This window comes from Perna viridis, chromosome 2 (assembly GCF_037379345.1).
Source record: "Perna viridis isolate PV_CMFRI_1.1 ecotype Kerala chromosome 2, ASM3737934v1, whole genome shotgun sequence".
Taxonomy (NCBI): domain Eukaryota; kingdom Metazoa; phylum Mollusca; class Bivalvia; order Mytilida; family Mytilidae; genus Perna; species Perna viridis.
Window position 1 is genome coordinate 66735039 of NC_142446.1, and position 21477 is coordinate 66756515.

At 32.9% G+C, this 21477-nt stretch overlaps 2 protein-coding genes across 3 annotated transcripts; both read right to left on the reverse strand.

The window, feature by feature from the left end:
• Positions 1–1231: 1231 nt before the first annotated feature.
• Positions 1232–4721, reverse strand: LOC148626566 (uncharacterized). Of its 2 annotated transcripts, none has more exons than XM_088570683.1 (4): positions 4602–4721; positions 4222–4321; positions 3854–3930; positions 1232–3002 (listed from the first exon to the last, which is right to left on the reverse strand). In XM_088570683.1, the coding sequence occupies exons 1-4, from the start codon at positions 4657–4659 to the stop codon at positions 2848–2850; spliced, it is 390 nt and encodes a 129-aa protein (XP_088426809.1). In that variant the 5' UTR covers positions 4660–4721; the 3' UTR covers positions 1232–2847. The 2 variants fall into 2 exon arrangements, with proteins under 2 accessions (XP_088426809.1, XP_088426808.1); XM_088570682.1 differs by having other exon boundaries at positions 1232–3005.
• A 3127-nt stretch (positions 4722–7848) lies between these two features.
• On the reverse strand, positions 7849–20950 carry LOC148626567 (uncharacterized). The gene is made up of 6 exons (XM_088571121.1): positions 20890–20950; positions 17334–17600; positions 12499–15885; positions 10893–10992; positions 9515–9585; positions 7849–8824 (listed from the first exon to the last, which is right to left on the reverse strand). The coding sequence occupies exons 1-6, from the start codon at positions 20948–20950 to the stop codon at positions 8649–8651; spliced, it is 4062 nt and encodes a 1353-aa protein (XP_088427247.1). The 3' UTR covers positions 7849–8648.
• Between the last annotated feature and the right edge of the window lie 527 nt (positions 20951–21477).

The following is a 21477-nucleotide window of genomic DNA, read 5'->3' on the forward strand; positions in this document are numbered from 1 at the left end:
GAATGTTCCTTGGGGTATTATGCATAGAACTGATTTTTGATCCGTCGAAAAAGATGGTCGCTGTTTCTACAAATAGAACATAGGGGTCAGACAGTTGTTTTTCGCATATATCTCCAAAACGGTTATGTTTAGCCAAATCCTAACATGGGATAAAAGTGTTCAGCATGGTGAGTTCTATCTGTGATCAAAATTTCATTTTAATCTGTTACAGGTAACCCATGTTGAAGTTATTGCCCTTTTTTGAATTTGTTTGCTACTTTTAATGTTATTTCTTTCAAAAATCTTCTCCTCTGACACTACTTGACCAATTGGGACCAAACTTGGTATGAATGTTTCTTAGGATATCTTGCATAGGACTGATGTGAGGATTTTTGATCCGTGGAAAACATGGTCGCCGTTACTAAAATAGAACAAAAGTGTCCGACAATAGTTTTTGACATATATCTCCAAAACGGTTAGATTTAACGAAATTATGACATGTGATATAAGTGTTCAGCATGTATCTCCAAAACCGTAAGGTTTAGCAAAATTATTTCAATTGCTGAAATGATCCTTATTATAAGGCCTTCAAAAGTCCTCAGGGATCAAAGTTGTCAGGCGACTCCTTCTAAGAGTTATTGTCCTTAAAAGATGAAAAATGACATTTTTTTTTTACAGTTTTCAGACAATATCTTGAAAACTATAATAGATAGAAAGAAACTTTCAATCGCTGAAATAATCCTTATGACAGTCCTACTGAGTCTTCTTGAGTCAAAATGATTGGACAACTCCTTGTCAAATTTATTGCCCTTGAAAGACAAACTTTAACAAAGTGAGGGATTTAGGCTCCTGGGGGCTTCTTGCTTAATTATGAATTTGGTGTGTACAATGATCCGTCATTCATTGTTACTTCTATAATCTTAAAACAAAATGTCAATGGAAGTTTCGGTAAGAGTCTTCTCTTTGTAAAGGGTGGCATTCTGTAAACCACTGCGGCTTCTTGTGTGATTTTTTTTGTGAGCTTCACCAGTTTTTTTTATTGAATGAAAATTGAAAACTTATATTCATTGTTTGTGTCAATTTTGAGGTTAATGCATGCAATGTTTTATTAAAACAGCTTTTAAAAAAATCAAATACATTAGGTCGAAATGTATGTAAAAACAATACTTTAACGAAAATACTCCATAGTATTTCAAATCCATGGACATTTTTGAAACTTAACCTTCCACCACCGAATAACAACAAAGTTACACTAATTGTAAAGTGCTATATTCTGTAGAAATCAGGCTGTAGTAAAATTATAATAAAAAACACAAACAAGTAGACCCATGAAATCTTTATCAAAATGTTATCCGAAACGACGATAGAAATCAAATTCATATTTGTTTTAAGTGTCAGTAATTCAAAGTATAAATTTATGAAATGCATTGTTATTTCATCATCAAAGGTAAAATAATTCACGTCTCACTCATATTCTACTGTAATTTGGAGCTTTTCTGTATCCTCTGACACTTTTGGAAAAAAACTGCCTCTCAATTTGTCTTCAATAGACTATAAATTCTGTATTAACATTGTCGAGTTGATATGTTTTTTGTCTGCTTATTTTGTTTTTTTTTAAGTTTTGCCTGAATCGAAAAGTTTCAAGCACATGAATCAGAAAGGTTATAGTTTAAAAAAAAATAATATTAAGGCTTTTTTACCCAGAATTAGAAAAAAAACTAATTTTGACATTTTGAATACGAAGTTTCATCTGTATCAACATAATGAAAATTTTTAATCACTAGTTATATTTGTAATCTGACAATGAAAGTTATGCTAAATCACAATAAAAGGTTGTACTCTACATTTAGGAAATAGTTAATACATTTAGTATGCTTCATACTAGGTTCATATTACCTATAACACTTACTTTGAAAATAACTGTAAAACTGATATTTCAAATTAATCTAGTGTTTAATAATTTTTTGTGACTTATATAGTACATGTAAATGTTAAGTCTGTTAAACAGAGAAAAATGAATTTTATTATTTTTTTTTATTAAAATACCACGCACTGATAATACAAAAACATATACAATTTCTTGAAACAAAAAGATACACATTAAGCCTATATGGACTTATATGACACTATTTGATCATTTGTACATTGAAAACAGTTCAACCAGACAACAATGTCCAAGTACATTCCGCTAAAAAAACAAAATACAAAATTATAGTTTCTTTTTGTATCAACGTTACAAATGTTACATTCAAACTAGAAGCAATGACAGTACTTAAAATACAAAAAGGAATATGACACATCTAGTATAATAATACGACACAAAACACTCTTAAATACTTTTCTATACTAACGGCGTCGGATTGCTATCATAACAGTCGTTTGTTTTACTGTATTTTTTTACGAAAACTGTGAAATAATGAAGAAAATTATTTAAGTACTTGTCCATTTAAAATCTAGATACTGTGTAAAGTAGAAGTGTTTTATGATGTGAGAAACCCATGGAACAAACGACGCTCATTTAGTCAACATATGTTATATTATAACGTAACGATAGTCATTTTCGGTATTTAGATCTCAGCTTATTTTTTTTTTAGAAAACCAGACGTTTATCACCCACTAAAATCAACTAAATCAAACCTATTCAAGAAAGAAAAAACTTGCAACGTACCAATTTCATACACAATCCATATAATTTATATCTCGAAAAAGCATTAACCGACTTACAAACTAAGACTGGTAATTTGGTCTATAACTGTTTCTGAACTAGAAATAAAAGCAAATTGGTGGGTTTTTGACATACATGAAACACTTGCTGGCTGATTTTCATAAAGACTTCTACTTAATGAAGTGCTCTCTCTCTCCTTCTGGCTATTCTTTATATAGAGGAGGGAAGACTGCGTTGTCATTGCCTGGCTGCGAAAACCCAGGCTGTTGCTCATATTGTTGACCATTTTGTTGCTGTCCAACAACTGTTGTTGTTGCACCGGGTTGAGTTACGACTGTTCCTACCGTTCGCTTATGAGCTGCTATATGTTCAGTTAAATGAAAATAATAATTTTATATTCACAAGAATCACACAGACAACAACTATAGAAATAAAATTTAAAAGTAAATAAAAATCATGATAAAACCAAATACAGTACAACCCCCTTAAATGAAGACAAACAAAAACAAACAAAAACAAACAAACGATCCCCAAAAGAAACCAAAACAAACAAACAAATAAACAAAACCAAGAAAAAAAGAAAAAACAAACAAAAAGAAATGTTATTTTCATTGAACCGCTGAAGGATATCCAGGTAATTTGAAGCTATTTTAACATTTCCTCTGACACTTTATCATATATTGCTTCACTGAATTCTTCGTCAATTAGTGTATTATGAAATGTAGGTTCATCGTAAGCATTGTTAATCATAGCAATGGTAGTGCCACTCGAACACTAAATACCGGGAGCATGGACCAGGTGCATCTGTAGAGTAAGCGTTCTACGCTTTTCTAGAAACACCAGCCGAGTTGCTCATAAAAGTCAAGTCCCAGGACAAAAACAACTGAGCTTCGAAATAGTATGTCCTATTCCGCCAGCAACACCCCTCTTATTGCTAATGAATAAAATACGGTAGATGTCAGGTGCGATTGGTTGTCACTTCAGCAAAATAAATTAAAATTTTACTGATATCTGATTTTATATGTGAGAGATTGAAACCTCAGATCAGTCAATCAAACTGTATTGACGACCATAAAACTTATTAAGTGATGAATAACATACAATCTTTCTACATGGAATATTTCTTCTGTAAAAAATGTTCTATTACTCCAAAAACCTATTAAAGAAAGAACCGAAAAGTCTCTAAACCATGCTTGTCTTTATACTTACATTTGCAGCAGTAATAGACAAGGGACATGAGGAACACAAAGCCAAACAAGGCCCCAATACTAACTCCAACAATGGCTCTGTAATAAAATTAGAATTCAAATACACAAGTTAAAAAAAGGTGTTTTTACAAAGTTAACAATCATTTTTGTTGTTCTACAATTTTCAAAAACAGAATTAATCTTTTATTCCCCCCACCCCGCAAAATTCGTAGACACTGATCCAAATTGTCAATTCAAGTTAGGCACCATTCAATAACAAGATAACACACGCAAAAGTTTTGTTCATTAGTATCTTAAAAATATCCTTCTCAGGAAAAGAAATGATGAAATACAAAAAATCTTTTGATAAACGTTAAAAATAAATAGTACCTAATCGACATACAAGTGGAGCTTCCGGTACAGACATATCCATCTTCACAACACCAGTCATATCCAGAACAATGATAATAGTTTGTGTAGCAGGTTTGAGCTGCAAAAAAAATTCACATTCAACATTAAGGCTCCAATTAATCTGATAATTAGTCGCAGCATTTGTAACAATACGTTCTTATTCTGTCAGTAAAATATAACTAACAAAAACAAAATTTCATGTAACTCGTACTTGAAAATATAATGATTCTTGTTGCGTAAAAAATAAGGCCCAGTTTTTTTGCTTTTTTTTATCTTTGGCGCGCTTTTCCATTTTTCCTACCAAAATCCTTAAAAATAAAAGTTTAAGAGTCAAGTAATATTGCAATGATGTTACTTACACTTCACATCTACGACACATATTCCAAATAGAATTATTTGATTATATATGATATTCATTGTACTCTCACTGTCTACGATGTACGTAATAAGTAAATAAGTAAAAAATATAAAAAAAAATAAACAAGATTATTTTTAAAAGCACGGAAAGGCCTTTAAAACCAGTATTACGAGGAAGTCCTCTGATATGTTATCGCGCATGACAAAAGTAATCGTAATACATTATTATTTTTAAAGACACTTTCATTCGACGTTTCAAATACCAGTCTTTGTAAATATCAGACAGGAGGTGATACATGCATTTCTAAAACCCACCATTTTTAATATTAATTCAAAAAAAATTACAGACCTCATAAAGAGCCCTGGTTTGTCTTTCTGTTGTTGCACTTTTGAAATAAAAATTAAATATATTGTGTATGTAATTGACACTTTTTAAGAGTTCTTGATTTATTTTGATCGATATTGGTGATAATGCATATTTGTCTTTAATATATAGTTGTATGCAAAAACAACTATATGTCGGAAAAATCGTTTGATTGGTATCTTTTTCTGCATCTTGAGTCGCCTTTACCCTTGAAAGTGCCTAAATTTTATGTGGATTGGTACTTAAGTGGATACGATCTGATGAGGTGTTACAAGCTATGAAGACAAATTTGTATTTCCTTTGCATCTTTTAGACATTGTATAGCAGAAAATTGTTAAAGTATATTATCTAATGCACAATATACAACAATTTGACAAACGCAGGCAAAAATGTTTTTTTAAAAGTCGGAATGAGTTATTGAATAAAATGAGAATATTTTCTGTATTCGAGCTCAAATTGAAACCATCTTGGTAGTACAACGGTACGTTAGGTATATATGGAGAACATGCAATTTACCAGAGAGGCTACATACTCGGATGTATAGACCTAAAATCATCAGGTCCTTAATAGGTTTTAGACTGGAGATCTTGAACTGGCAAGACAGTTGTATTTGACTCTTCATCTAAAGTATATTCGGTAAGTTTAACCTTAGTACCACAGAAATATGAAAATAACACACTTGTTTTTAAATGTAACTTTGATTTTCAATGGATTAAAGAATCACCTATTTTTATTCAAAATTAGGCTGATTGTAACATTCACATTCAGTCAACTGAGAGGAAATAAGAAATAATTGAGCCATAGCCCATTACTTATACCCCTGCACACCGTCTTTGATACATTAAAATATTTATGATATCTAAACGCTTTTGTTAATCGTACCTTCTAGTAAATGGTCTACTGTTACATGTAAATAGATTAAATGTATAGCATTTCCAATTATTTGGTTTTAAAACTAAAACAAATCAATTCAAAATCGACAAACCGGGTAAATATTACTTTAAATCTGATCTCTATCAAGTATGATTTAACAGAGAAAAAAAATGGACCAATGATTACACTCTTAATATCTACGCATTTATCTTAACAAAAATGCAGTAGTTGTATACAGTAAAACCTGTCTTAACCGAACGATGAATGATCCAAAATATGTTTAAACCAGACACTTTTAAAAATCCTTTTATTTCAATTTAAATGAATATATAAGTTTCAGTCTTTATAAAAATTAGACAGGAGGTGATACATGCATGTCAAAAACCCACCAACTTCACTTTTTATTTCCTATTCAGAATCAGTTACAAACCGCATAATCAGTCGTAATTTCTAATTTGAATGTTGCGCTTTTGAGATAAAATTCATATAGATTGTACATTAAATTAGTGCTTTGCAAAAGTTGCAAAAGTTATCGTTCTTGGTTTGCTTTGATTTGGTTGATTGAGATGAATGAATGAAGTACAGATCTAAATACAGAAAAGACTAATGTTACCTAGAAGTATAGCATCTGAAGACCGGAAAAGAACAGTGTTTATTCGGTGGGTTTCTTCTACACCATTAATCACCTGTACCATAGGCAGTATCTGAATTTTATATGGACTAGTACTTACATCTAAGTAAACCGATCACATGTTTAAACCAAACTAGATTCAAAGTCCATAAAAGGTTTGCTATAGCCAGATTTCACTGCATTATCTACCAGAGAAACAGTAATTCCAGCCTGTTGTTTTAAACAAATATACATACTTCTCTTCCGTAATTTAATTCTCCTATTTGGAATTATTGACTTAAAATTTTGACAATTTGTAAATTCTATTAGTTCTAGGTGTTCATGGTATGTAAATGTTTGAAGTAAGCAGGCAGTAAGTTGCACATGACAAATTTTAAATATATCATTTTTAAAAATATTTATCTACCATCAAAAGATTTAATGTGCTCTCTAGGAGAAAATGAATAATTTCTGTGAAAACCATATTTAGAATTACATACACAAATTTATTTTTTGCTAGTTATATCCTAGTAATCACCTACGAAATTGAAATCGTCAAAAGATTCTTAAATATAACAGATTTTTTTACCATATTTTTTAAAATTTGCAGCATTACAGTACCTGAGGCTTCAAAATACAGTGGCTTCATTCCTTGTATTACACATTGTAGAACTCCTTGGTGATGTTTTTTTTTTTCTTTTTTCGTTAGTTTTGGTGTAAGTACTATTTTTTTTATTTAAGGAGGTAGACCTTAGGTAAGGGACATAACTCTTTAAAATCAATGGAATGTTTGTATTTACCATTTTACATCAATGTCATGTAAGCATCTAAGTAACTTGGAATAATTTTATTCTGTTTCAATTAAATTCTTGATAAGCTTTGGTGAAATTGAATATGATACAAACATATCACTGATTTCAAGATTTATGTCCCTTACCTCCTTAAATCTTTCTATATATTTGAATCTAATGCTGCTGATGAGAAGTAATCCCTTGAAACACGTGTACAGCATATCGAAATTTGAAATATATATATAAATATGATGGGTATATTTGTCTGCAGATTAAGTGCATATCATCAGCCTGAAGTCAGATATTGTAGTATCCGATTTTTAGAATATTTACTGACATTACAGTAACCAATAAAAAAACTGTGACTTCATTCCTTGTATTGTGATTAGTATAACATCGTGATGCCGCATTTGGCTCCGATAATGTGTTTTTTTGGGATCTCCTTTTATTATATTTACTTTTGATCTTCCTATGTTTGCTAATAAGAAGGTAGGATTCAATGGAACTATATTTAGTAACATTTACAACATTACACTAAAAAAAGAAACATTTTTTTTTTTTTTAAATTTATATATTTCTTACATACCACAACAAAACGAATAACAGTACAATATAGTATAAATAAAAAGTTTCAAATAAGAGAATTACAAAGGTAGCAACATGTGATTATCAAAGAGTAATCAAGGGAACCAAGGTTATAGCGGTAATCAAAAGAATGTAACCCAGTGACTAATATAAGTAATATAATCTTTTGATAACTGGATTAATCGCACATAATTTCTAGATATACTAGAAAGATAACGAGCATAAATAGCTTTAAATACTACCTTCTCCATTTGATAAAAAAAAAAACTATAAAAAAGCAAACCAAAAGTTCACTCGTTCGTGCTTCACTCATAACAGTAGTTAAATATGTAAAAAAAAATCTCGAAATTTTCACCACGTTTCCTACAGTTTATTTCCGACGATTTTTACGATAAATTACAATGTCTGGCTCTATATAAAATTATTAAAATTACCGATAGATGATTCATTTCGTGTACGAAATTGAAATAAAGTTATATGAAACGTTTTCTACAACTGAAAAGCTCTCATTATATTAAAAAGATAGATACTGTATCAAATGCTTATGATTTTAAAAGCACACTGTACAAAAATCAAAACAATACAAATCACGTTTTGAAAGTAGTAAATCATATTTTCTTAGTAACTTTGGAAAAAGTCTACTAAATACTACTCGTCTTCGATGTTAAATAATGATACTTGATCATGTACAAGCATGAACCAATTCGGTTTGATGTGTATGACGTAATGAGAAACGTAAAATAAAGTCCGTAATGTACAAATGCGTTCGCATACAGCCGGATATCGGTTCTTGAAATAATAATTTACAACTGTGTATGGTCTATTGTTATACATCTTCTAAAGCAAGTGGAAACGTGTTGGTTTTCGGTGCCGGGATTGACCACGCAGATTGTTGCTTGTTACCAATACCAGTGAAGATTGGCTGTCCATGTGTATGATTCTTTATCTTTGAAAACACTCCAGGTGTACCATACATATCTTCCGTCTTCCGATTTTTCTTTGCTAAATTAACATGAAAATAAGATTAATTTTAAATAAAACGCAACCTCAATGAATTATTAACGTATAATTATTTATTTGATTTAATTCAGATAATTCAACCATAACGGATAAAGAAGGAAACTTGTAGAAGAGAAAATAACTTATGCATAACAAAGTCTACATGGATTTATTGGTAGTAAATAGCAGTGTGATTTGCAAATGGCCGAAGTAATTTTAACCAAAAATTATTTTGCTTAAAAAAAGTGATATTGATATCATTCGAAAGGCATTTGACATGTTCATTTTTCTTTATCATCACATTAATCGTTCCCTTCACTGGCTGTTTAATCACTGATATAACGCCTATTATATGGCGTATACTAATTTTAATCAAATATAAGCTTTGGCCATATCTTTTATCACTGTATGAATGACGGCAATATATTATTATTGAACAACCCTGTGGTAGACGATGTAGGTTTTTAGGAAGCATAAGTATGAACCAGTCATAAACCAGTCAGAAATGTAAATTGCGGCAGATGTAAAGACACTTCCACTGGTCTTAGAGGGAATTACGTCCCGCATAGAAATAACACATTCAAAATATAGGGAAAATGGTCGTCTATAAAAATGTTTCACACAGTTATCTTCAGTTTTGTCTGCATATAATTTCCTTTTGAGGAATCTTTTACTTGATGTTTCGAAACTTACATTTACGGCACAATCCAATCACAATTACAGAGCAGGTCAAACATAGTAATGCTCCTATGCTCACAATGATCCTAAAATAAAACATTCTTTCATTTAAGGTAGATTATACCCAATAATTCTAGTAGATATATTTTTTTAGTTTTTCAGGAAGATGACCTTGAATAACCACACTTCGTGATTTTAATGTAATATAACATAGATAACCGAACATGATTTTGAGAGAACTGAGCCTTAATAAAGGCAATTTCTATATGGATTTTCCAGAATTTTTTTTCTAAATTTAGATAAAAAAACTTAACTAACAATTTTCCATATTTCAAAAAGAAAATTGGGGGTCACTGAACTATTTTTCTTGTAAATGAAAACAAAAAAAAAAAAGAAAAAAAAATCATTAAAATTCCCTTTACATTTCTATAGAAGGTTTTTCCACCAATGATACACCTTAAAAAAGGGGGCTTTATACCACTGATATTCGTAATTTAACATAATGCAATTTGTATGCCAAAAGTTATTTTAAAATAATCTAAACATAATATTTTATATTTTTAGTAAATAGAGATATTTCTATTTTATATTTGAATTTCGAGGGATTTGCTTTCGCTACCGGTGCACCTTATCCATGCTCTCAATTTTTAGTGGAGTTCGTGTTTCTCTGTGTGTATTATTTTGTTTGTTTTATACGCTTTTTTTTGTGTGTGTCTGATTTCCCTGTTTGGTTTCTGACCGTAGATTACATTCTTTTGATTTCTGCTAGAATCTTTGTTCCCTTAATTACTCTTGATATAGGAATTAAAGGTAATACATTTCCTTCATCTGATGTTCTAAGGATGGTTCAGTCTCAATCGGAACTCCTCTACCTTTCTAGTTACACTAAAGAAAAACCTCGGAGGCACTAGGCGAAATAATCTGTCCGGAATTTGACCGATCCGATTCTAAAATTATAGTTTTACTGGTTGAATTTTTTACCATTACTTTTTTTCCTAGCTTCTTGTTTCGAGTTATTGTTCTTCATTTCTAGTGATATCTAACCAAATGTTTTAGCGCTGGTGGATAGAACTACTTTGAGTATGACTACACTTCCGGCAGTTTTTTCAGGAAGAAATTCTCCTTTCTGCATCCGAGGTTATCTTTTAGTGTAGCGGAAATAGCCGAGTAGTTCCGATTGGTTTTGTCCTTGTTTGTTGATTACCTTCTTTTGATTTCCTCTAGAATCTTGGTTCCCTTGATACTCTCCAACAGTCGCATTTCAAATATATCCGCCCCACCTTAAATAACACAAAACTTTCACTTCGTATTTCTAACCCTTGATTTAATTTTTTGTTTAATTTAGAAACTTGTGATTAATGTTTGTCTTGTTTTTCTACATTTTATATTTTACCAAATTGGTAAACATGTACTACGCCCTGCACAAATATTCAAATCCGGGCAACACATATCAACGACCGAACACTGGCGATAAGAGTCTCCACAGGTTGGTTCTATAGAAAAAAATAAACACAAAAATTAACATTTCCGTTTAAGAACAGACAGAGACAAACGAGTGGGGATTGCTCTGAAATTCGCAATTATATGACAAATTAAATTGACTGTAATGAGACGATGTTTATCCTTGCAGTTTTGCATAAAATTATTCACTGTAAACATGTTAAATTTCGCGGTACCAAATTTTGGTGGATTTTGTCAAGTGAACATATTTGCGGATATCACTTTTGTCGGATAAAAAAAATGATAAGCCTTATTTAAAATGTTCAAAATCAATTTCATGGGTACTTTTTTTCGCTCTTTTATGTTAAAACTCGAAAATAGCGAAAATTAGTACACCGCAAAAATTGATACTTTTACAGTATTTTGATTCCTTGCTTTGGTTAAGAGGAAGACCAGTTTTTATTATGAAGATCTTTAGTAAGTCGTACAAGATTTACACAGATGCTTGGTATTGTTGTTTTTTTTCTTGATAGTCTCATTCAGATATGTGTAATATCAGGTTATAAATATTATTATCATGACAGTAAAAAACTATGGGATAGCATGCTAGCGGCCTACATACGAGGTGAAAAATTAAAGACATCATATCGTTCGCCTTATAGACTTGATATATTATTAACAAGAATCTTCCAGATATGATTATGACCTAATTCGGAATGTAACCATGGGTGTTAAACAATATGAAATTAATAAACATCAAAATTGATAAATAAGGCCAAGGAGGAGGATTAACAAGTTTTGTAATACTGTAAATTCTTTCTTTTTACAATATTTATTTGATTATATGACCGGTTTTAAGTTGTGTTTTAATGCTCCACAAAAGTTTTAAATCAATGTGTTGAGTCAGAAATTATTTATACATTAAAACTTTCGGTAACTGTATATCAATTAAATTCACGACTGTTGTAATTTAAAAAGTGTAAGTAAAATCGGTTGTATATTTTGACAGATATGATTTGTTTTTATCGATTTAACAGCATAGTGTAATAGAAAAACATGTATTTATTAAGTCTAGATAACTTTATTGCCATTTACCGTATGTGCTTTGGTCCACTATACAATTTGGCCTTTTGGTATAGATAGAAAAAATAGCAGATATTGTGCTGACAACTTCACTTTGAAATTGTCCTTGATAGTCGAGTTAAAAATAGGATATAACAGACCAAATTAAAAAAATAATAATTGAACTAGAATATACATGTATTACGAGATGCAGAGGACTAAATTAACCCCTTTTCTAGAGGTTAATATGTTGATTTAGCTTCCTATACATCGATACACAGCTTCTTATACATCGATACACAGCTTCCTATACATCAATACACAGCTTCCTATATATTTGATTGTAAAGCTGCTGAAGAGAAGTTACTCCTTGAAACACGTGTACAGCATATCGAAATTTACAATATATGTGATTGGTATTTTTGTACTTAATATTATTTTAGAGTTTACCAAGGAAATGACATACAAAAACAAAGACATTTAAAAACTGGCTATACCTTTAAGACGTAATGCATCTGTATCGCTAGTCGCATCATTTACTAAATATGCCATACTTGTCGTAGTGCTAACAAATTTGGGAACAGTGGACATCGAAGACGTTGATTTGAATACAGTTGTAGCAGTTTCTTTTGAAGTAACTGCAGAGGTTTCTTTGGCATTGTTAGTAGCTGCAGTTGGTGTAGCTGACTCGGTAGACTCTTTGATGGCAGTTGTTGCAGTGGTTGTAGCCGATGCAGTTGATTGAATCATTGTTAATGAGGATAGATATGTATTCGATGCATTAGATCCAACAGTTCCCGTTGTTGTTAAAGCTGTATTTTCTGTACTTGTAGTTTTTCGAGTAGAAGCTGTTCCAGAAGCTGTAGTTGATACAGCAAGTTGAATGAAGGTAGATGTTTGGGGATCAGAAACCTTTGGAATTCGGGGGTCAGAAACCTTTGGGATTGTCTGCGCTGTTGTAGCTTCTGTATCAGATATGGCGTCAGTATGAGTAAATGCAGATATTTGAGGTTTGGAATTGTCTAAATAGGTCTGTGTTATTGTAGGCGCTGTATTTGATATGACTTTAGTTTGAGTAAAGGTAGGAGGTGTGGATGTACGATTTAAAGCAGCCGTAGTGGTCAATGATACAGAGGTCGTAGTTGTTGTAGCTGTGAGAGTTGAAATAGGTGGCATTGATATAGATGTTGTTTGGATGTGAGTTGCTGTCGTCGAAGGAATAGAAGATGTAGTTGTACTGGTAGCTATAGAAAGCGGTATTGTTTCTTTCTTTGTAATGTCAGTAACAATCTTCGAAGTGATGACAGATAGGGTTGTTAGGGTTGATGTATGCGGAGTCATGTCAGATAAAATATGACTAGGTATTGTAGAAGTTGTTTGTGTGTTTGGTGCATTCATTGAAGTAATTTCTGGTGTTATGGTTGTTGTAGAAACAGGAGATGGAGTTGTTTCAGTTGTTCTTTGCGTGTTAGTTTCTCCTTTCGAAATTATTTCATGTGCAATGGCAGGTGTTACTGTAGGGGTCGGGGTTGTTATAATTGTTGTTTGGCGGGCCGTTGAAATTCTCGAAGAAATTTTACTTGAAAGAAGAATTCCGGATGTGGATTGTTCAGTTGTTACAACTGACTGCCTGTTTGTTGCTGCTTGGGTGTTGATTGGCGTAGTCGAAATGAAGTCCGGAGTTACAGTTGATACAGCCGTATTAGGCGGGGTTGTAACAGTTGATGTTTGATTTTTTGTTGGCGTCGTCAAAGTAATCTGAGGTGCTGTGGTAGTGGTATCCGTAGTATGCGGTATTGTGATAGATGTTGTTAGGACATTTAATGGCGTCTTTGAAGTAAAGTCAGTACTTACGTTAGTTATAGCTGTATTAGACGGTGTTGTTACAGTTGTATGGGTGTTTGTGGACGACGTAGAAGTGATTTGAGGTGTTGTGGTAGTTGTATCCGTAGTATGCGGTGTTGTAAAAGATGTTGGGATATTTATTGGCGTCGTCGAAATGAAGTCTTGTGTTACGGTTGATACAGCCGTATTAGGCGGTGTTGTTACAGATGCTGTTTGAGTGTTTGTTGGCGTCGTCGAATTGAAATCAGTGGTTACAGTAGTTATAGCCGTTTTAGGCGGTGTTGTTATAGTTGATGTTTGAGTTTTTGTTGGCGTCGTCGAAGTGATTTGAAGTGGTTTGGTAGTGGTATCCGTAGTAGGCGTTGTTGTAGTAGATGTTGTTTGAGTTTTTTTTGGTGTCGTCGAAGTGAAACCAGGAGTTATGGTAGTTATTGCCGTATTAGGCGGTGTTATTACAGTTGTTCTTTGAGTGTTTGTTGCCGTCTTCGAAGTGATTTGAGGTGTTGTGGTAGTGGTATCCGATGTAAGCGGTGTTGTGATATAGGTTGTTTGGGTTTTTGTTAGATTCGTCGAAGTGAAGTCAGTAGTTACGGTAGTTCTAGCCGCATAAGGCGGTGTTGTTACAGTAGTTGTTTCAGTATTTGTTGGCGTCGTCGAAGTAATTTGAGGTATTGTATTAGTGGTATTCAAAGTAGGTGGTGATGTAAACGATGTTATTTGAGTATTTATTGGCGTCGTCGAAGTAAAGTTAGTAGTTACGGTAGTTATAGCATTATTAGGCGGTGTTGTCACAGTTGTTGTTTGACTTCTTGTTGGCGTTGTCGAAGTGATTTGAAGTGGTTTGGTAGTGGTATCTGTAGTAGGCTGTGTTGTAAGAGATGTTGTTTGAGTGATTGTTGACGTTGTCGAAGTAATTTGAAGTGCTGTGGTAGTGGTATCCAAAGTAGGTAGTGATGTAAACAATGTTGTTTGAGTATTTATTGGCGTCGTCGAAGTAAAGTTGGTAGTTACGGTAGTTATAGCCTTATTAGGCGGTGTTGTCACAGTTGTTGTTTGACTTCTTGTTGGCGTTGTCGAAGTGATTTGAAGTGGTTTGGTAGTGGTATCTGTAGTAGGCTGTGTTGTAAAAGATGTTGTTTGTGTGTTTGTTGACGTCGTCCAAGTGATATGAGGTGTTGTTGTAGTGGTATCCGAAGAAGCTGGTGTTGTAAAAGATCTTGTTGGAGTGTTTGTTGACGTCATCGAAATGAAGTCATGTGTTACGGTTGATATAGCCGTAATCGGCGGCGTTGTTACAGTTGTTGTTTGAGTTTGTGTTGGCGTCGTCGAAGTGATTTGAAGTGGTTTGGTATTGGAATCCGTAGTAGGCTTTTTTGTAAAAGATGTTGTTGGTGTGTTTGTTGACGTCGTCCAAGTGATTTGAGGTGTTGTGGCGGTGGTATCCAAAGAAGCAGGTGTAAAAGATGTTGTTGGAGTGCTTGTTGACGTCGTCGAGATGAAGTCATGTGTTACGGCTGATATAGATGTATTAGACGGTGTTATTACAGTTGCTGTTTGAGTTTTTGTTGGCGTCGTCAAAGTAATTTGAGGTGTTGTGGTAGTGGTATCCGAAGTATGTGGTGATGTAATAGATGTTGTTTGAGTATTTATGGGCGTCGTCGAAGTGAAGTCAGTAGTTACGGTAGTAATAGCCATATTAGGCGGTGTTGTAACAGTTGTTGTTTGAGTGTTTGTTGGCGTCGTCGAAGTGATTTTAGGTGTTGTTGTAGTGATATCCGAAGCAGCTTGTGTTGTTATGGTTGCTGCTTGCGTGTTTGTCGAAAACGTCGAGGTGGCGTCAGATGTAATGGTAGTCGTAGTAAACGGACTAGTTGTACTTGTGGTTTGATTGTTTGTTGACGTCGTAGAGGAAGTGATGTCACGTGTTATAACTGTTGTATCTGTAGTTTGCCATGTTGATATACTTGTTGTTTCCGCGTTTGCCGCCATTGTAGATGTGATTTCAGTTGTTAAAGTAGTAATAGCAGTTGTAGTGTCCGCTACAAAACACAGAACAATTACTTAGAAGAGAAAAAATAAACCGTTCATTTGATAAATAAATAAGTTAATTTGACAGTGACAATCTTCTGTACAACTTGAACTGGTTATAAAGGGATCCAGATAAAACACCATACGGTAGAGTAACACCTGGACAAGAAGATTCTATCATCCTGACTTTTGTATTGAATAATTGAGTCATTAGATTGACGTTAAAATAATTATCCGTACGGTTGTCAAAGCAAAATTAAAATGTTACTGAGCTTGTCGCTCCATTTTACTTAAACTTAAAATTTCTAATGGTAAAACAATCTATCGACCCTACTGAGTACTGACTCACAGTATTTAAATGAAAGTCAAAAAATGAAATAAATTGTCAGTGTATGAACAACGACGAAAGATAAATTCATAATTTATACAATAAGAATGTTGGGTTATACATCAAATCTTAACAAAAGAGCAATTTGAATACTAATAAGTTTCTACTGTTAATTAAGTGAGTTTCTGCACCTTTATTTTACGTTTGTTATTTTCCGGACTCTTACAAACTTAAACTAAATGTTTTGCGGGGTATCCCATGTCATGACTTTTATGCGTTTTTATTCTTTGTAACAAATGTGAAAATACTTTAGCCATGACAAAAAATGTTTCGCCTATCAACAATGTACAACTCTATCTGTCACCGGCTATAATTTTAATCTAATGAAGCTATTAACCAGTTAAGAATCATGCAAAATGGGAAACATGTTTGGAAAGCCTACATATTTTTATTTTTGATATTTTGTATAAAATGTCATGGTAAACAGAAATTAACAAGTGGCTTTTCATATAAACCCTGTTCATAGAAGATAAATATTGTATAGAATGCAGAGTAGAATTCAAAAATAAGGAAGATAAAACCTGTTCATAGTAGATAAATAATTATAAGCAATGTACTATATAATGCAAAATTAAGGGAGATAATTCTGTAAATGACACTGAAACACATTAGAAACTATTGAATATTTCATGTGAATTTCCTCTTAAGAGTAGACAGATTGGAATGAATTATCACACATTCCATCATATAGACCCACAAAACAACTTAATAAAAAAAATGTGTAGCCTTTTTTGGGATGTATACCTTATTACAAAATCTGCATAATTCTTACAAAGACTGCTACTTAAGATGTGGCTTTTCATATTACCCATGTTCTTAGAAGATATAAATTATAAAGAATGTACTACAGAATTGAAAATTAAGGGAGAAAAATTTGTAAATGACAGTGCAATACAATAGAAACTATTAAATATTCGAAGTGAATTATCTCCTAAGAGCGACAGGTTGGAATGTCATCATATATGTCATTAAAACAACTAAATGACAAAAATATAAATGTGCAGCTTTTTTTTGGTATATCACATTTTACAGAATGTGCACGATTCTTACAAAGACTGTCGCGTATCTTACCACAATCTGGAATTGCGCATGTCTCTTTCTTAATGGACGGATCTGTTGTGTAACACCAGGGTTTGTCCTTGCCATTCGGGCTCCTACAGTAGTTTTCATCTGCACTTGTCATGGAAAAACAACTACCATAGAAGCAGAAATTGTTCGGATGAGCATGTGGACTTTGACTATCCCATCTTTGACACTCTATTCCTGATTCTGTAAAACTTAGTGTACCAGTGTACGAATTCAATCTTTTACTTCCAACTGTGGCAGCTTCGAAACAGTCTGAAAGAAATTTTCAATGAAATCAGAAAAATTATCATGATTGCAAACTTGGCGTAAATAATAACTATCGACTGCATGGTGAGTATATTGAAAGCTAATCGAAGTAACCTCACACTTTCTCCGAAACTATTGTGATAAAAATTTGCAGTTAATTTGTTGGTTTATCCAGGTTAGTGGTTCGTTTATTTAATCGTCAAGATATTAACTAAATATCAGTAGTAATGATGTAAAAATAAGAATAAATTTTCAAGTCAACTGAATAAAAATGAAGATTTTTACATTCATGTACAATTGCAATTATTATTTCGGCGTTTTTATCTAAGGGAAATAACTCTGTAACAATCAGCAAAACGTTTTATTTTTGACACTATCAGCAACTCACTGATCAAGTTTTCTTGATAGAGCAAATATATGTTCATTTAAATTATTCCCATATAAATTTAAACAAGCCAATTTTTTTTAGAGAAGATGATAGGTATTACCCCCTTATGTTTATTGATTTGATTCAGTTTATTTTTTTCATGTAATATACATGTATCTGTAGAAATGAGATAAAATACGCTTGTCGTTCTCGTCTTGTATACACACCGTCTCAATTTTACATTTTTAAAATTTGAATTGCTTTCTCTTTCCTGTTTGTGAGAGTAAATAACCAGTCTTACCAGTTTGAACTTTTCCACATTGAAAACAGAAAAATAGAAGAAAATAACAGTTCAGAAATACATCACATAGCATCGTATAAGGTTATTAGAATTTGTACGATGGCATTTGAGACGTTAAATTTGTATTAAAACGATGATAGAATTACTAATGAACAGAAGGAGACCGTGTTTCTAGCTCCATTTGTGCCCAATAATTTTTAATTTACTTATTGCTTGTTTAGGTGATAAAAATTCGAGAAGTTAAACAGATTTTAAAGGATTCTTTTGACTAAACAGACAGGTGACATATTTTAACAATATTTAAGTAATTATACATTTCTTGTATTCGAATTGTCAAAATTGCATAGACTATAGTGATTTTCATATTTTTCTGTCCCCAGTAATAAATGACTCTTTAAATGGCCTTTTTTCTATTCAAATTTATATCGGAATTTTGTATGAATGGTCAATTATTCCATTTGCAGTAAAGATCTTCATCGAAGCAAAAAAAAAAAAAACAACTTAATAGGGCCAACTAGGACAGAATACATCCTGAAATGATTTGTTAGTTTTGCAATGTGTGTCAAGATAATTATATTTACATATAACATCATAGTTAATTCAAAAATAGAATACGTTTCACAATTACAAATGTACATTGTAGTGGAATTTATATATTGATCGAAATCGCCCTGAAATGATAGCATCAATGAACTTCATCGTACAGTCTATATTTTTATCATTTAGATATAGAGAATTAAAAAAATAGCAATTCCGCGATTTAAAAAACCGTTTTAGGTCTAGAAAATTAAAAGATGACTTGGCACGATCATGAGAGAGTAATTAAGGGAACCAAGGTTATAGCGGTAATCAAAAGAATGTAATCCAGGGACAAAGACCAGACATGGAAAACAGACATACGCAACAAAGAACATAAAGTAACTAAAATCATACATACAAAGTAACAAAAGTAAATGGGCAACTCGGACTCCACTAAAAACTGGGAGCATGGACCAGGTGCACCGGTAGGGTAAGCGTCCTCTGCCTTTTTAGAAACACCCACCGAGTTGCTCATAAAAAGTCAAGTCCGGGGTAGACAAACGAGGAAAGGAAAACCATGACCCGTTGAATAAATCAGTTTTCATGGTGTTGATGGATACACCATAACGATCCACGAGTTCATGATGACGACCATAAAACTTCTGTAGTGATGACTTCAATCTTGTAGCAACATAACCCTGTTCCAGAAGCCTATTTGTTAGAGTTCTAGCGCGATACAAAAAGTCTGCGTAGTTTCGGCAAGCTCATGAGTTATGAGTGATATGAACACTTCATACGCAGGAGCCGAAGGGATGTTGCCACAGATGAAAGGAAAGTTGACAATTCTGAATGAAAAGTAATCACGTTTGTCGTAAAGTTCGGTCAGTAGTTTTCCTTTACCATCGATTTCTAAGTGTAGGTCAAGATATGAGGCTGACTTCACAGTGTCTGTAGTATCCTGTATCTCAAGTTCTTTTGGGTAGATGCGATGTATCAAATCCCCGAAATTAGGATTGTTTAAAGATAACACGTCATCTATATAGCGGAAACTGAGATTGAAGGATCTAGCTTAACAATATTCTTTCTTTCTGATCAGATCAGCTATAAAGTCAGCCTCATAAGAGTGAAGGAATAGGTCAGCTAGTAAAGGGGCACAATTTGTTCCCATTGGAATGCCGACCGTTTGTTGAAAAACACGTCCACCACACTGGACAAATATGTTGTCGATTAAAAATTCCAGCATTTTGTGAACATCTTCCTCTGCATATTTGGAAGATGATTTGGAATTATTTCTTACAAAGTATGAGGAATCTCTACCAAAAACTATATATTTGTATCTAGGTGTGCCATCTTTTTTTGGAAAAACAGCGATGTATAATGTTTTTAAGTCGGGATTTTAACTGAGTATGGGGAATAGAAGTATACAGTAATGAAAAATCATAGGTTTTAATGCTATTATATTCAGATAATAGTCTTGAAGTGATTGTCTCCAAAAGATCTTTCGAATTTTTCAGGATCCACATTGAATTAATACCACTACGGGAGTAACAAGTGTTGTGGTAGGACTGTAGACCCTCATTGACAGTTGTGAGTATAGAAGTTAAAAGTTTTGAAAGAGGTTTGGTGGTACATTTTGCAGATCCAGCTATGAAACGTTGTTTGTATGGATTCTTGTGAAGTTTAGGAATCCAGTACATAGACGGTAAATCACAATCATCTTCCTTGGTAGAGAGACTAAAAGAGGATAGTACAGATTTATGGTTTTCCACAATCTCTTCTTTGGAAAGAGTGGTAGCAGTGTAGGTCTTATCACTGCTATTATTTTATACGTCTACCTCTGATAATAAACATTGGATATAAAACGTTTGCAGACAAAACAATGTTGTTTTGGGCATTGTCTGCTGGTACGACAACATACTTGTCATGTATAGTAGACAATGTTTTTGCTACATCGGGGTCTTGAGAAAAATGCATTTCATTTCAAACTAGAAAAACTATGAGTAATGCTCACTATCTAAATATCCCCACTCCCCCATCTGATACATGTAACATGCTCCTTTTGACCTTCATATTGGGTTGGATAAAAATAAAGATTTTGTGAAAGTTACATTCAATTCTATTTAGTGGTATAGGAGGAATAGTGGACAAGGGTATCCTCAAAGCCCTCATATTATTTTGCTATGTGAAACCCCCAAAATGATTCAGATCAAAATCTTAAATAGGAGGTGTAGAATGAGAAAATGTAATGAAGAAAGTTTCATTCAATTCTATTTTGTGGTGTATATATGTAGGAGGAGTAGCGGATAAGAACCCCCAGTATAGACGAAAGGTAGGGAGACAGACGGAAGAAAGAACAGACACACCTATCACTTTATACCCCCAAATTTACCCTAGTTTGTAAGTGGGGGTATGTGAGGTATAATAAATCAATCATGCAATAAGTTGAATGTGAACCAGTTATCTGCAATATGACAAGCAATATTTTCTAAATTTACATGTTTTATTTTAATTATTGCGAAGGGTGTTAAAAATGCAAAAATACCAGTCTTTTTTTTAAATACATATTTTTGGTACGCTATACACGTATTTTCAACAACATGGAAAGAGGTCCAGTTATAATCAAAACACAACAAGTACTTAAGAGGCACTCCACTTACATTATAAAAATCATGCAAAATGTGATTCATGGTTGGGAA

Bases quoted from the DNA above. Each gene is read 5' to 3' on its own strand.
- LOC148626566 (XM_088570682.1), bottom strand. From the start codon at position 4,659: ATGAATATCATATATAATCAAATAATTCTATTTGGAATATGTGTCGTA. The intron at 4,322-4,601 runs GTAAGTAACATC...TTTTTTTTGCAG, and splicing joins ATGTGTCGTAGATGTGAAGT to CTCAAACCTGCTACACAAAC. The intron at 3,931-4,221 runs GTACTATTTATT...ATTTTATTACAG, and splicing joins TCCACTTGTATGTCGATTAG to AGCCATTGTTGGAGTTAGTA.
- LOC148626567 (XM_088571121.1), bottom strand. From the start codon at position 20,950: ATGAGGGCTTTGAGGATACCCTTGTCCACTATTCCTCCTATACCACTA. The intron at 10,993-12,498 runs GTATAGCCAGTT...TTTTTTCTATAG, and splicing joins AGATGCATTACGTCTTAAAG to AACCAACCTGTGGAGACTCT. The intron at 8,825-9,514 runs GTAAGTTTCGAA...ATGTTAATTTAG, and splicing joins GATTGGATTGTGCCGTAAAT to CAAAGAAAAATCGGAAGACG.